This window comes from Labrus mixtus, chromosome 23 (genome assembly GCF_963584025.1).
Source record: "Labrus mixtus chromosome 23, fLabMix1.1, whole genome shotgun sequence".
In the NCBI taxonomy this organism is placed as follows: domain Eukaryota; kingdom Metazoa; phylum Chordata; class Actinopteri; order Labriformes; family Labridae; genus Labrus; species Labrus mixtus.
Genome location: NC_083634.1, coordinates 7,254,633 through 7,268,681, shown reverse-complemented (window position 1 = coordinate 7,268,681; position 14,049 = coordinate 7,254,633). Strand labels below are relative to the sequence as shown.

The window sequence follows — 14,049 nt, the reverse complement described above, 5'->3', positions numbered from 1 at the left end:
AGAATAATGACAGGTGATACAGGAAGTAATCTCTGTACTGTTGTTACCTGAGGAAGGTGAGCTCTCTCATCTTCTCCAGAGGAATGTCCTCACCAGGCCGCCGGGCGAACAGAGGGTCGTTCTCCAGAGTCTGGAACACAAGTTTCTGTAGAGCAGAGAACAACACAAAATGAGGAGAACATACATGAGGAGAACATGAGGAGAACATGTAGAGAACATGAGGAGAACATACATGTGGAGAACATGAGGAGAACATGTAGAGAACATGAGGAGAACATGTAGAGAACATGAGGAGAACATGTAGAGAACATGAGGAGAACATACATGTGGAGAACATGTAGAGAACATGAGGAGAACATGAGGCGAACATGTAGAGAACATGAAGAAAACATGAGGAGAACATGTGGAGAACATGTAGAGAACATGAGAACATACATGTGGAGAACATGTAGAGAACATGAGGAAAACACGAGGAGAACATGAGAAGAACATACATGTGGAGAACATGTAGAGAACGTGTAGAGGACATGTGGAGAACATGTAGAGAACATGAGGAGAACATACTTGTGGAGAACATGTAGAGAATATGAGGAGAACATATATGTGTGGAGCATGTAGAGAACATGTCGAGAACATGAGGAGAACATACATGTGTGGAACATGCAAAGAATGTGTGGAGACAACAGACAGGCAGAAGATGACAGAGATAAGAATTAAACAGAACCAGGGTTCTGTGCGTTTTGTTCGGGTTCTCTTACCTTGTAAGCGATTATCTCCTCTCCTTCGATGAACAGCAGCATCTCCTTCCAGTTAAAAGAAGCGTTCTTCCTGTAGACGTCCAGTGGGCCGCTGGGGAGGTCAGGAACCAAAGAGTCCATCTTTTCTGTTCTCACTGACGAACAAGAACACAAACAATCAATACAGGAATGTTCTTATGAGACTGAAAGGTTCTCAGGAAAGACTAAAAGGTTCTCAGGAGAGACTGAAAGGTTCTCAGGGGACTAAAAGGTTCTCAGTAGATATTGAAAGGTTCTCAGGAGAGAGAAAATGGTTCCCAGGTGATATTGTAAGGTTTTCAGGAGAGACTAAAAGGTTCTCAGTAGAGACTAAAAGGTTCTCAGTAGAGACTGAAAGGTTCTCAGGAGAGAGAAAAGGCTTCCCAGGTGATACTGTAAGGTTCCCAGGAGAGACTAAAGGGTTCTCAGGAGTGACTGAAAGATTCTCAGGGGACTAAAAGGTTCTCAGTAGATATTGAAAGGTTCTCAGGAAAGACTAAAGGGTTCTCAGGAGAGACTGAAAGGTTCTCAGGGGAGACTAAAAGGTTCTCAGGAGAGACTTAGAAGATTCTCAGGAGTGACTAAAAGGTTCTCAGGAGAGAGAAAATGGTTCCCAGGTGATATTGTAAGGTTTTCAGGAGAGACTAAAAGGTTCTCAGTAGAGACTGAAAGGTTCTCAGGAGAGAGAAAAGGCTTCCCAGGTAATACTGTAAGGTTCCCAGGAGAGACTGAAAGGTTCTCAGGAGTGACTGAAAGGTTCTCAGGAGTGACTGAAAGATTCTCAGGGGTGACTGAAAGGTTCTCAGGAGAGACTAAAATGTTCTCAGGAGAGACTGAAAGGTTCTCAGTAGAGACTAAAAGGTTCTCAGTAGAGACTGAAAGGTTCTCATGAGTGAATAAAAGGTTCTCAGGAGAGACTGAAAGGTTCTCAGGAGTTACTAAAAGGTTCTCAGGGGAGACTAAAAGGTTCTCAGGGGAGACTAAAAGGTTCTCAGGAGAGACTTAGAAGGTTCTCAGGAGTGACTGAAAGGTTCTCAGGAGAGACTGAAAGGTTCATAGGAGTGACTAAAAGGTTCTCAGGGTAGACTAAAAGGTTCTCACTAGAGACTAAACTGACACTGTGGAGATCAATGTAGCTGCGATCCTGTGAAACAGGACAGTCGAGGTGTTTCACGCTCAGAGCGCCTGATCTTTTCAAACATCAGCTTCAACAATCAAGCATTAACCTTTACGAGGATCAAACTGAAGAACTCTCCATCCCAAGAGAGAGTCTTTAAAGTATTTACGTACACAAACACCGCTCTTACCTGGCTGAAGGTCAGCGTGTTCTGTAATCTACCTGTGTTCAATCTGAAGACTTGTTTACTGCAGTCAGGTGCTGATATGTTCCACCTTCACCTTCAATATAACTCTTATCAGTCTCCACGCCAATGATCATAGACGTGTGCAGCAGCAGGTTAATGGATTATTTTATCTACACTGAACCAGGTAACCATGGTTACCTCAGGTTTTATCAAATATGACAGAGTTCACTGTGTGCAGGGTCACTTCAGTTTAGACACACAACAGACTGTGTGTAAGACGGGGGGGGGGGGCACTCTGCAGGGAAAATATAAGTTCCATCAGTGAAACCTTCCCTCCTCTTAAGCTCCGCCGTCTTGTCAAGTATGGTCGCTTCTGCTTCCAAAATAAACACTGTGCCACCCCAATGCCAAACCAAAGACTTCAAACAGACAAACCTCTGAATGACCCCCTCTTTAAAAAGTCTCAAATTCACCATTCAGAAACAAAGGTGGCGCTCTGTGCCGACTCCACTGCACTAAACAACCTCTTAACCGTTAGTTATGAAGACCAACAAGCGCTGCCTTCAAGGGCTCCTCAAAAACATTGTACGTCCCAGTTGTGTAGTCGTAATAACATCAAACCCGCATTCAAGTTCAAAAGCAACAAACATGGACCCTAGAAGAAGAACGGTTGTTTTCATGGCTGATGTTTATTTACTAAAGACAATTGATTTCATATTTATTTTGATGTTGATTTCTGAGTGGACAGGAAGGTGATGGTTTCACTTTTCTTACTTGTAGCCTGGTAGTCTATATTGCTTTTATTTCAATCCCAACCTTGTGGTGATTAGGATTATTTCACCGGTAAGAAGGCACAGGGGAAAGTTTTTTCGATGCGTTTTTAGTAGTCCATTTTCAGAACATTGTAGTTTCAACACGGCGGTCCCACGTCATTAACCTCCGCCGGCCCGTCGCATTTAATGACGTCGCCTCATGGAAAATGCGGTCGGATTGTCAAAGCAACGAGATCGCCTTTCCCTGAGTCCTTTATGAATTCTCCTAACATCTTTTCTTAACCTCATGACGTTTTCCCCGGGGTTAAGGTAAAGTGGATAGTGAAAGGAGATAGGAGGAACAATTCGAACGCATCCATAGAGTGACAGACAGACTCTAGTGGACACTGGAGGAACTACAGCTGTAAAGTTGGACATTTTAACATAGGGCTCTATGGGGACTGACTCACTGCAGGAGACAGACTCTAGTGGACACTGGAGGAACTGCAGATTTTGGCACTTAGTTAAAAAGTAAACAGAGTTACACTGCTCACATGAAGCTGTTGTAATTTAACTTTAATAAAATAATGGATGACTATTTCACATTTTAAACTGTTTGTATATCTGAGGTTTCCTCCGTGGTATATGACGTAATGACTGTGATTCTTTGATCCCTCTGCACGTGGAGGAAGAACTTAAACTTTAATATTGAATCATTAAATGATTGTCACGTTCCCTCCTGAACAGGACGAACACAGTTCTCACCCTCAGAGGTTTCTCATTAAGAACAACAACGTCATCTCACCTGACAGGTAAGTATCGTCTCTCTTTCTCTCTCTCTCTCTCTCTCTCTCTCAGGTGTCCTGCAGTGGGCTTTACATGGACCTGTGGACCTCCGTTCAGTCCTTCAAAAGGTTTTTTTTTCCTTCCGGGATCTGCAACAACAACAACAATTCTTCCTGTCCGTACCCTTCAGAATAAAAGCATCATCACCAAATAAATCTAATTCCAGGCAGATTTTCACCCTCGGAAAAAACAAAGTCGTAAAATAAAATAACATATAATGAATATCTATATTATTTTTTACGGTAGAAATCAATAATATGTGCAGATATATAGCAGAAATTAAATTTTTAAAAACATTGTTCACTACGGTGGTTTTTATTCTGAAGGTCTGGGTGAAGACTGGGCAGCTTCCGGTCTGAGTCATCTTTATAAAAGTTCAAATTTTCATGGAAATAAACTTCTTTTTTGTGATCAACTTTTTAATTTCCTTTTATAACAGACAGAGTTACAACAATCATAAAAATACAGACAAAAAGTAAGAAGACAAAAAAGTGAAACATAAACCCTGTGGCGTTCCCTCCCTCCCCACCCCATAGGTCTCTATTATAAATAAATACTGTGTGCAGGGGAAACAGATTCCAGAACATAGATATAAAATAAAATAATAATATAGCGCTTACAGCAGTTTGTTAATTCTTTCTAGCATCGATTCCCATGCCGAGATGTTGACAGCTGCAGCACCATGCACTCTTGCCACTGACAGCTCCACACCAATAATATCAATATATGTGTTAATCCACTGGTTTTTTGTGACTGCGTGTGGGGCTTTCCAGCTTAAAGCCAACATCTTTTTGGCTGTAGTGATGCCTGTTAAAAGAATACGTGTATTTATACATGTTAATTTTAATGAGGTTGTATCATTCAGGAGCAGCAGAGCGGGAGAGCATGGCACAGGTACACCCAGTACATCAGATAGAATATCACAAACCTACCACAAAACTTCTTAACAAACATCATGACATCAAAATAAAAACATGAGAACTTTTATTTAAAAAAATGAATAAATCATAAATCATATTTAAACAGTTTGATAAAAACACTGATGAAGAAGACGAAAAAGAAGTGTGATGATGGATAGTTGAGAGTCAAACGTTTCAAACACGCTCAGCTTGTTCATGATCCCTTCTTCTGACCGTCTTCTGTGTTTCTCTCGTGATGAACCTCAACAGTTCAATGAATGACGGATCAAAGGAGAGAGAGGAACACATCGTCCAATCAGAGATCGGTTCAGGTTAAAGTGACAGCGCTGCCTCTGATTACTGAAACACAGTTAGTGTCTGCAGAGCCTTCAGGTGTCTGAGGTGTCAAGGTGAAGATGGTGAAAAACTTCTCCACCAGTTTAAAAACAAAACAATCTGAGTTGGTTTAAAACTTAACAAACGGAAGGATTGAATCGCACAGTCTGCATGGTACAGATGTGTTTATATAAGAGCTGACAGAGCCCTCCCTGTCAGTGTCTCTGATTGAACGACAGCTCTCTGCCGCCCTCTGCTGGTCACCACTGGTCCTGTCAATGATTTCTGTGTGACGTTTGTTAAAAACATTCATTCAGTTAGTGAAGACAACAATCCAAAGCTTTTCTTACATCTTTATTATTTCATGTTCACACAGTAAATTCAGACTTTAAAAATGAACGAATGATCAACTGGAATATTTCATCCTGCTTTCTAATCCCGTCTCTGAGAGGCGTCACTTACCCCTGATGCTGTTAACCTAACAGGTGAGAACAGGTGAGTCTCTGGTCCTGGGACTGACAGGTGTTCAGGTGTGTCAGCAGGAAATCACATCACTCACATACACAGATTTAACCACAACAACGCTGCAGCAACAATCAGTGAAGGAACAACATCATGATGAACAGTTACACCTGGACGTCTACCTGACAGATCAAACCCATGATGACTCAGTCCTGCAGGGGGCAGCAGCAGGCTCCAATCAGTGACACATACTCACCATGCAGGCTGAAAAATAAGAGTTATAATCATCAGAGTTCAGTCATGTGGCTCCTCATGATAGAGATGACCTAACACCTTTGACATAAGGTCGTCAATATGTCTCATACTTTGATACTCTCTGATACCACGTGTTTTAAAACGAGATCATCTCTGTTTTTAATAAGCGATAGAATCAAATCAGCTCTTTATTTTTAACCCTGCAGCGAGAGAAAGAACGGAGCAACGACGGTCCGTTCAGACTCAGGTCAGTGACGGGTCTGACGTCCTGTTGGCGTGGAAACATTGGAGTGTCAGGGTCATTTGTTTTTGGACCCTTCGATGTAAAGATCACTGAATAATAAAGGAGCACAGAAACACCTTAAAGAGTTTTAAACCCCTTCAGATAAATATCGCTGCAGGACAGAGGCCTCCTGATCTTTCAGTCTTTAAAGGTCCAATCTTCATTTGTGCTTTCAGTCGTATAAACATTTGATTTTAGAGCTAGTTACTAGCATCAGAGGCTAATGTGAAACCAGCTCATCCGGTGGGTTGGTAGGTCTGTTTAAATAATCAGCTGACCTCGGCTGAAGACCTGGTCAGGGTCTGGCTCTGACTTTGTTGAAGCCTTACATGATAGTTTGGGTGTCTAATCAGGAGCCTTCTTTGGAGATTTTCTGGCCCATCCAGCTGATAGGAGACCATTAGGAAGACCCAGACCTCTAAAGAGGGATTATGTAAACCGTCTGTTCTTGGTTTGGACGGAGGAGAGAGAGACGTCTGTCTACGCTGCTTCACCTGTTTCCACCACAAATTTAGTTATCACCTCAGATCTAAGAAATCTGCTCACAATTTCAAGTCAATCAAGACCGAGCAACCTGCAGACTCAGGGACCTGCAGTCCGAGGGACCTGCAGATCAAGGGACCTGCGGACTCAGGGACCTGCAGTCCGAGGGACCTGCAGACTCAGGGACCTGCAGACCGAGGGACCTGCAGACTCAGGGACCTGCAGATCGAGCGACCTGCAGACTGAGCGACCTGCGGACTCAGGGACCTGCAGATCGAGCGACCTGCAGACTCTTCTAAATACTGCAGCGCTGTTTCCACCAACTCTCAGTAGACACTCATTTCTTCACTCTAACTGGCTGTTAGCGCCCCCTGTTGGTGAGTTAGACTCTTTTTACAATGAGGCCGATCTACAGAGATAGACACGATTGTTCCTCAATGACTGAATAATGGATCATTGAAATACAAACAGCAGCGACGCTCAGAGACGCAGTTTGCTCTGCAGCGCAGTTAGAGGAACATTTAACCCTTTGGGTGTGTTTAGTGACTTTATGATTCATTTTCAGGTTCAAAAGCTGCTCAATGAATCAGGTGGATGAAAGTATCAGAACACACCTCAATGATCTCACAGGTCACCTGTCTCCCTGTCTTTGTGCTAAGCTAGGCTTCGCATTTACATACCCTCAAGGTTTTCCTTTAAAGGAGTAGGTTGACCTTTGGTAAAGTAAAGCTGTGAACCCGCTCCCTGTGACCATGTTTGACCTGTGACATCTTAATCATGAATGTGTATTTAGCTAAAGTTAGCCTAGCTTAGCATAAAGATTGGAATAAGTGGAGCAAGCAGGTGGACTGACTCCATCATAATTTTGTCTCTTTTTTCCCTCTGTGTCTGAAGTATACTTTAACTTAAACATTTTTTATTCCTGATGATTTAAAGAGACAGTCTGTTATTTTAATGACCGATAGAAACATAAAATACTGACGCTTTAAAAACTATTTCATGAAACAGGTGTGTAGGAGAGCGATGATAACTTCAAACACTGCAGACAAACTCCTGCACACCGTGTAGATCACATAAAAATATGGGCAATGTTAAGGTACACGGTAAATGTTTCCTGTGTGTTTGTGTGATTTAGACGGAGTGTCGGATATTTTAGAAAATTAAAAACAGAACTGATCCAACATTGGGTGCCTATGACTTCTGTTTGTTTGATGCCATGGTATCCACACAGAGATATTGATATCAGCTGATTTGAACCAGTTTCACGCTGAAGGTTAAGATTCTGTTGTCATGACTACTCGGCTGTAAAAACATCTTGAGACACAGACTTCACCACGACATGAATGAAACGTAAAGTGTCAAAAAGAAAACTTAACATTTCTATAAACGCTTGAAAATAATGTGAAAGAAAACACAGACTCGTCACTTGTCTTTACTTAAAATACAACAAATGAGGAAAGTTTGTTCATGGTCCCCCTAGTGGAGGTCCAAGGCATTACCAATCAAGCCATGATAAAGCAATCACTACAAATGAAGCACATAGAAGGATTTCATGTACAGATAGAGGTTTGCATATTAAAATAAAGTTCTCTTTGAAGCAGACACACTTCTATCATCACACTACTCCAGCAGTGCATCTGATGTATAGTTTACAGGTTACAACATTAGTCTCTAAAGTCTCTACAGCTGGAGGTTAATGGAACCAAAAGGACAATATTTCCCTCCGAAATGTTAGAAGGTCTCACACAATGGAATGAAATCACAGAAAGTCAACTATTATCTAAATGTCACTTTTTCACTCTTAGCTTAACCAACTCAAACCTGCATTAGTCCTTCAAACAGCTGATTTGACCTGTTACTGTGTTCATGGTCTGAATGTGAGTCTCATGTGAGAACCAAAGATCTTCTCTGTATTCTGCTGAGCCATCTGCTCCACAGACGCTACAGATGCTTCACAAGCTGCTCTACAGATGCTAGCTGCTCTACAGACGCTAGCTGCTCTACAGATGCTAGCTGCCCTACAGACGCTTAATGAGCTGCTCTACAGACGCTAGCTGCTCTACAGGTGCTTCATGAGCTGCTCTACAGACGCTTCATGAGCTGCTCTACAGATGCTTCATGAGCTGCTCTACAGACGCTAGCTGCTCTACAGATGCATCATGATCTGCGCTACAGATGCTAGCTGCTCTACAGACGCTTCATGAGCTGCTCCACAGACACTAGCTGCTCTACAGACGCTCCACGAGCCGCTCTACAGATGCTTCTGGAGCTGCTCTACAGATGCTAGCTGCTCTACAGATGCTTCTGGAGCTGCTCTACAGATGCTAGCTGCTCTACAGATGCTTCATGAGCTGCTCTACAGACGCTAGCTGCTCTACAGACGCTTCATGAGCTGCTCTACAGATGCTAGCTGCTCTACAGACGCTTCATGAGCTGCTCTACAGATGCTCGCTGCTCTACAGACGCTTCAGGAGCCGCTCTACAGACACGAGCTGCTCTACAGATGCTTCATGAGCTGCTCTACAGGCGCTAGCTGCTCTACAGATGCTTCATGAGCTGCTCTACAGACGCTAGCTGCTCTACAGACGCTTCATGAGCTGCTCTACAGATGCTTCACGAGCCGCTCTACAGACGCTAGCTGCTCTACAGATGATTCATGAGCTGCTCTACAGACGCTCCGTGGGTTACTTGTTTGTTGACATCAACAATATTTAGAGGCTACTCTGCAGTAAGGTTGTCAAAATGTCTGATGATGTGATGCCTTTTTGATACCACACGTTTTAAAACGATACAATTGGTGAGTGTAATGATTGATGTACTTAAAAAAATGACATCTATGCCATAAGATAGAAGCAAAGGAGAGGAACGTATCCATTCGAAATAACAACTACACCAAATGTTTCCATTAACTCATGGTTAAGTAGTAGTTAGTTCCTCTAATTTGATCCCCATCTGTTCCTTAGTCACTCCAACTTGTTTCCATTAACTAATGGTTAGTTGCCAATATTGAGTTGTAATTTAAACACTGCTGGAGTTTACCTGCAAACAGGAAATGATCCAATGTTTGGTGTCTATGACAACAGTTTTAGTTACTGTGGTATCAAACAGGTATGAATATGGTTTGATTTGATCGATTATCAAAGTTTTTAAATCTGGTGTTTTGTGACAACCCTACTTCACGGAAGATGGGAGCGTTCCTATTATTGCCAAAGACAACTAAAGTGCTTGCGGCTTTAACCACTAACGGAATGGCTTTTAAAAACATCGTTCATTGAACAATGAACCCGACATGAGCTGTGGGGTCTGCAGCACAATATGTCAGCATTTTATCACCAGTATACCAAGTATACAGTCATCACATGTTCAAACAAAGTGCTTGAAGTTACCACAAGAACTCAGGTCAGTATCAAAGTCCAGCACAGAGCACTCATTGGTGCTGTTGGGCTCAAAAGAAAAGAATACAATGATGAGTTTTCTCTGTAGGCAGTGACTCAAAGAATAACTCTGAAATGTTTGTTCAATGAATCTGAAGCTAATTAACTAGCAGAATGGAGCAGTACTGATATTTGGCACTTCTTTAAGCTTCTCACTCGCACACAATGCATCCAGTGAAGACAGAATAAAATGCATATAATCCAGAGAATGACTGAACATACCGTCATGTCAGCAGCTCTCTGCAAAGACATCACAGCATTTATGGCTAAAGACATATTTTCCCTGATTGATGGAGTCTGGGGCATTTCTGGGCTAACTGTTAGCATCTTTACATCCAATCTGATTCTGCTCATCATAGCATTAGACCATGTGATGTACCTGCTGGTGATGTTATCTGTAGGGTATCATAAACCCTGCATCAATAGAGAATGGTCTCCACCTTTATTCAGTGTAACTAAAAGCCTTGTGAATGGTGAATGCATCATTTATCAATGCTTTAAAAATCAGCAGTAATCCATGGAGAACTCTGTAGGCTCTGAGAGACTCATCACTTATATATTTAATGTCTTAATTAACCATTTACCTGTTCAACACCTCTACAGTCCAGGTGAATTAAGTCTGAGTTTTTTATCATCTAAGGATCCCCGTTCTCTCCTGAGACCTCCTGAGGTTCCTGAACCTCGAAAAAGTTTTCTATTATTCATTGTTTTAACTCAAGCACACGTTTTGTTCCAAAGACTTGATTTGTTACTCTGCAACTGAGCAGAGAAACTTCTAAAGCTCGAGTTAAACTTTTACTAAAAATGTAACATCTCTGAAGACTGAGACAGAGAAAAGCTCGCCCTCCAATTACATGAGAAATGAGAAGGACAGAGTGTATTCCAGCACTTGTTTTCTAATCTGTACCGAGGCCGCCAAGGCTCAGGGAAGACAAGTTGAAAAGCCTATCTGCATCCATGCCCGATAAAACCGTGCCCACAGATTTAGAATCCTCGCCCACAGATTTAGAATCTATGCCCACAGATTAATAATCCACGCCCACAGATTTATAAACAGTGCACACAGATTTATAAACTGTGCCCACAGATTTATAATCCACACCCACAGATGTATAAACTGCACACACAGATTTATACACTGTGCACAAAGATTTATAAACCGTGCCTTAAGATTTATAAACCGTGCACACAGATTTATAAACCGTGCACACAGATTTATAAACCGTGCACACAGATTTATAAACTGTGCAAACAGATTAATAAACTGCACACAGGTTTATAAACCATGCACACAAATGTATAAACCATGCACACAGATTTATAACCCGTGTCCACAGATTTATAAACCATGCACACAGATTTATAAACCGTGCACACAGATTTATATATATTTTTTTTAATTTCTTGCCTGAGCCTTCAGGGTTCGGTAAATACGTCACTAAGCATCTTTAGTTATTAATAAATTGGGTTTAATACTTCTCGACCGTTACAGAAAATACCCAAAGAGTGTGCTTAAGAGTTACGTCAGAAAAATATATTATTCTGAAAGTAAAAAAAACGAATAAATTGGATATCTCTTAATCTAAATTATAGATAAATACATTGATAACTCAACAATAGTAAACAGTGACATGACTAATATTAGATCATTGGTTCTTCATGTTTGCAGTCGTATTAAACTTGAGATAAATGAACGTCATCAAATGTTGGATTGATCTCAATCTGCAGAACTCAGAGGCAGAAAGTTAAACACTTCTTATAAGGAATGATCATCATTTATGAAGCATGTACTCGTGTCTCTAATGAACTACGTCCGTCATTAACGAAGAAAGACAGAACAAAGAGCCTCCTGAAAACATCCCAAAGATGCTTTCTCTCACACGTGGTGATGATGACTGGGTCGACTGGACACTCTTTGATCAATACTGAACATTGTTTTTTAAAATCATTGAACGTGTCCTGATCCGTAAAGTTTCGTAAGAGTTCACAGAGGAATTACTGTCAACAAGTGAACCTCTTATTCCCAGAGGAGAAAATAATGTCTGATGAATGTAAACTTCTTTTCTGTTCGCCCACGGAATGAACCGTTAGCCAAACCAAAGGCAGGATAATTAGGGAGAACTTAGGGAGGGTTAAAACTGACGAGCTGGTACGTTAAAAATCTCCAAACACGACCTTAGAGGTATAATATGTGACAATAAGACAATCATAAAGCAGGTATAAAATATTATCTGTGTAAATATATATCATGGAGTCAAACTCCCTCTGGGTTTGTTGTTCTGAGCTCAGTGTTCACACTGATGGGGGCGGAGCTTCCTACAGTTTATTTATGTTTCACTCAGTTCAGACATCTTGAAACATGTCTATAACCGTGAGCCCTGAAACCACCTGGGGGGAAGAGAGAAGGCCCCGCCCACTCAGGGAAGCTGTATCGAGAGGCGTAATGTTGGAGTTCCATTACAAGAATTCATTTCACGGAGAAACATCAGACTTTACAAACCAAAGAAAATACTTTTTTAGTCTTTGGGCCACAGATCTGAACGGAGATCAGTCGTAGAAACGGCGGCACTAAGGGAGGAACGGTGAGGGAGAGTTGGTGGAGGAGGGGAGGCAGTGTGCTGAGGGACAGCTTTGTTTTGATTTGGGAGACTGGAGCTGAAGTTTGCCATCTACTGTTAGAGTCACATATTACACCTTTAAGGCCTCTGTCTGCTGCCGACAGAGATTTTTTAACTTTTAGAAGCTAATGTTCTGATGGTCGGATGGTGAGTGATTTCTGTGTTTCTGTGAATGATCACATCCAGACTACAAGCTAAAGACACAGAACCCTTTGGACTGACCCAAAGGACGCCATGTTGGACTATGTAACTGAACACTTGAAGCTTTAGACAGTTTGTAGAGAAAATTAGTAAATCTCAGGCAGACTAACCCCCCCAGACACACACATACATCAGACAAGTAAAATTGTCCCATTATTTAGCCCCTGTGATGAGGGTCATACGCTAACAGGCGAGGGTTAGCATGCTGTCATGATGCTGGAAGTGAGGTGGCAGCAGTGTGCATGTAGTGAACACTGGAAAGAGAAAGTTTTATTGTTTTTTTTTAAATCGAGGTGATCAGTTAACAAGTTGTCAAAGATAAATTCACGTTTGGTTTCTTTTGAATGAGGCTCTCATATGAACAACAAGTCTTCATTCAGGAATCACAGAAACTGTTCAGGACTGACTGTCGAGTATTTACATGGATTACAGAATATAATGAAAAGACAACAAAGAGAGAGGCAATAAATTCATGTGTGAAGGTGTGTAGGGAGGGGTTAAGACGGTGTAAAGCTAACAGAAGGAACATATCGCACTAACAGATTGATCTAACTTTTAGTGTGTGTGTGTTTGGTGCGTGAGACGGGCTGCATGTGAATGTCTCTGCATCACTTTATGAACATGTTGAAATCTTTGTCCTTTTATTCTTCACATTCAAACAGAAGGCCGTTCAGCACAGGGGGTAACAGCAGTATTACTTTTAGTTTCAAACTCCATGAGGTCTCATAAACGTTGTTTTTTCGTGATCCCAAAATCAAACTAACCAAACTTCTCTCGTACCACAAAGACGAGCGGCAAGTCAAAGTCTGCCCTGACTGAAGGTGTTGAATCGCTCATCCCAAGGTGGGACTGATTAGCTGCCACAAAGAAACCTGAGTTCTACCATCTTCTGTTCTTCTGTTTGAGGATGACATGTAAAGCTGGTTGGAGCCATCTGTATGTTTTTAACAAGCTGTCTTCACGAGGAGGGACCTGAAGTCTCACAGAGGATCAACCAGTCAGTCTATATTCCAACCTTCAACTCCTGCAACACAAGACCTTCCTCACTTTCAGTATCTCCGGCAAGTAGAGGGATTATTTTAAGGAAGGGCATCTCGAGTGGACGACAGACTGGACACTAGACAAGGCCAACTTTTCTTCATAGAATGAGGAACTCAGAACCATTGCTCCTACACGTCCACAGCTGGTTCCCAGTAAGTGTTTCCAAATGACTAGTGGACAGGTATAATGTAAGAAACTCTCAGAAAACAGTCAAAATCAAGCACAATTCATTTAAAATTATCTCCAGCCTTCAGTCCTAAATACTGACAGACCACTCCATTCATCCTCTGCGCTGGTTGACATCCAGCAGCAGAACCTGAGGAGAAGCCCCGTTGGTCTGAGGCTACAGCCCCGGCTAG

At 41.9% G+C, this 14,049-nt stretch overlaps 2 protein-coding genes across 6 annotated transcripts in view; one reads left to right on the top strand and one right to left on the bottom strand.

The window, feature by feature from the left end:
• Positions 1-7,648, top strand: part of LOC132958912 (uncharacterized) — a 52,463-nt gene extending 44,815 nt beyond the window's left edge. Inside the window, exon 4 of the mRNA XM_061031994.1 lies at positions 6,563-7,648. Coding sequence (XP_060887977.1) covers positions 6,563-6,817 — 255 coding nt within the window. The 3' untranslated portion in view covers positions 6,818-7,648. The remainder of the gene's footprint in view (positions 1-6,562) is intronic.
• Positions 1-14,049, bottom strand: part of LOC132959001 (peroxisomal acyl-coenzyme A oxidase 3-like) — a 112,749-nt gene that overhangs the window by 38,883 nt on the left and 59,817 nt on the right. Inside the window, exons 2-4 of one of the 5 annotated variants that reach the window (XM_061032093.1) lie at positions 3,638-3,669; positions 759-892; positions 48-145 (exon numbers count right to left, since the gene is read on the bottom strand). In XM_061032093.1, coding sequence (XP_060888076.1) covers positions 48-145; positions 759-878 — 218 coding nt within the window. In that variant the 5' untranslated portion in view covers positions 879-892; positions 3,638-3,669. Of the gene's footprint in view, positions 1-47; positions 146-758; positions 893-2,083; positions 2,213-3,637; positions 3,782-14,049 lie in introns of those variants that run through there. The other 4 variants (XM_061032094.1, XM_061032096.1, XM_061032097.1 and 1 more) reach the window with 4 other exon arrangements.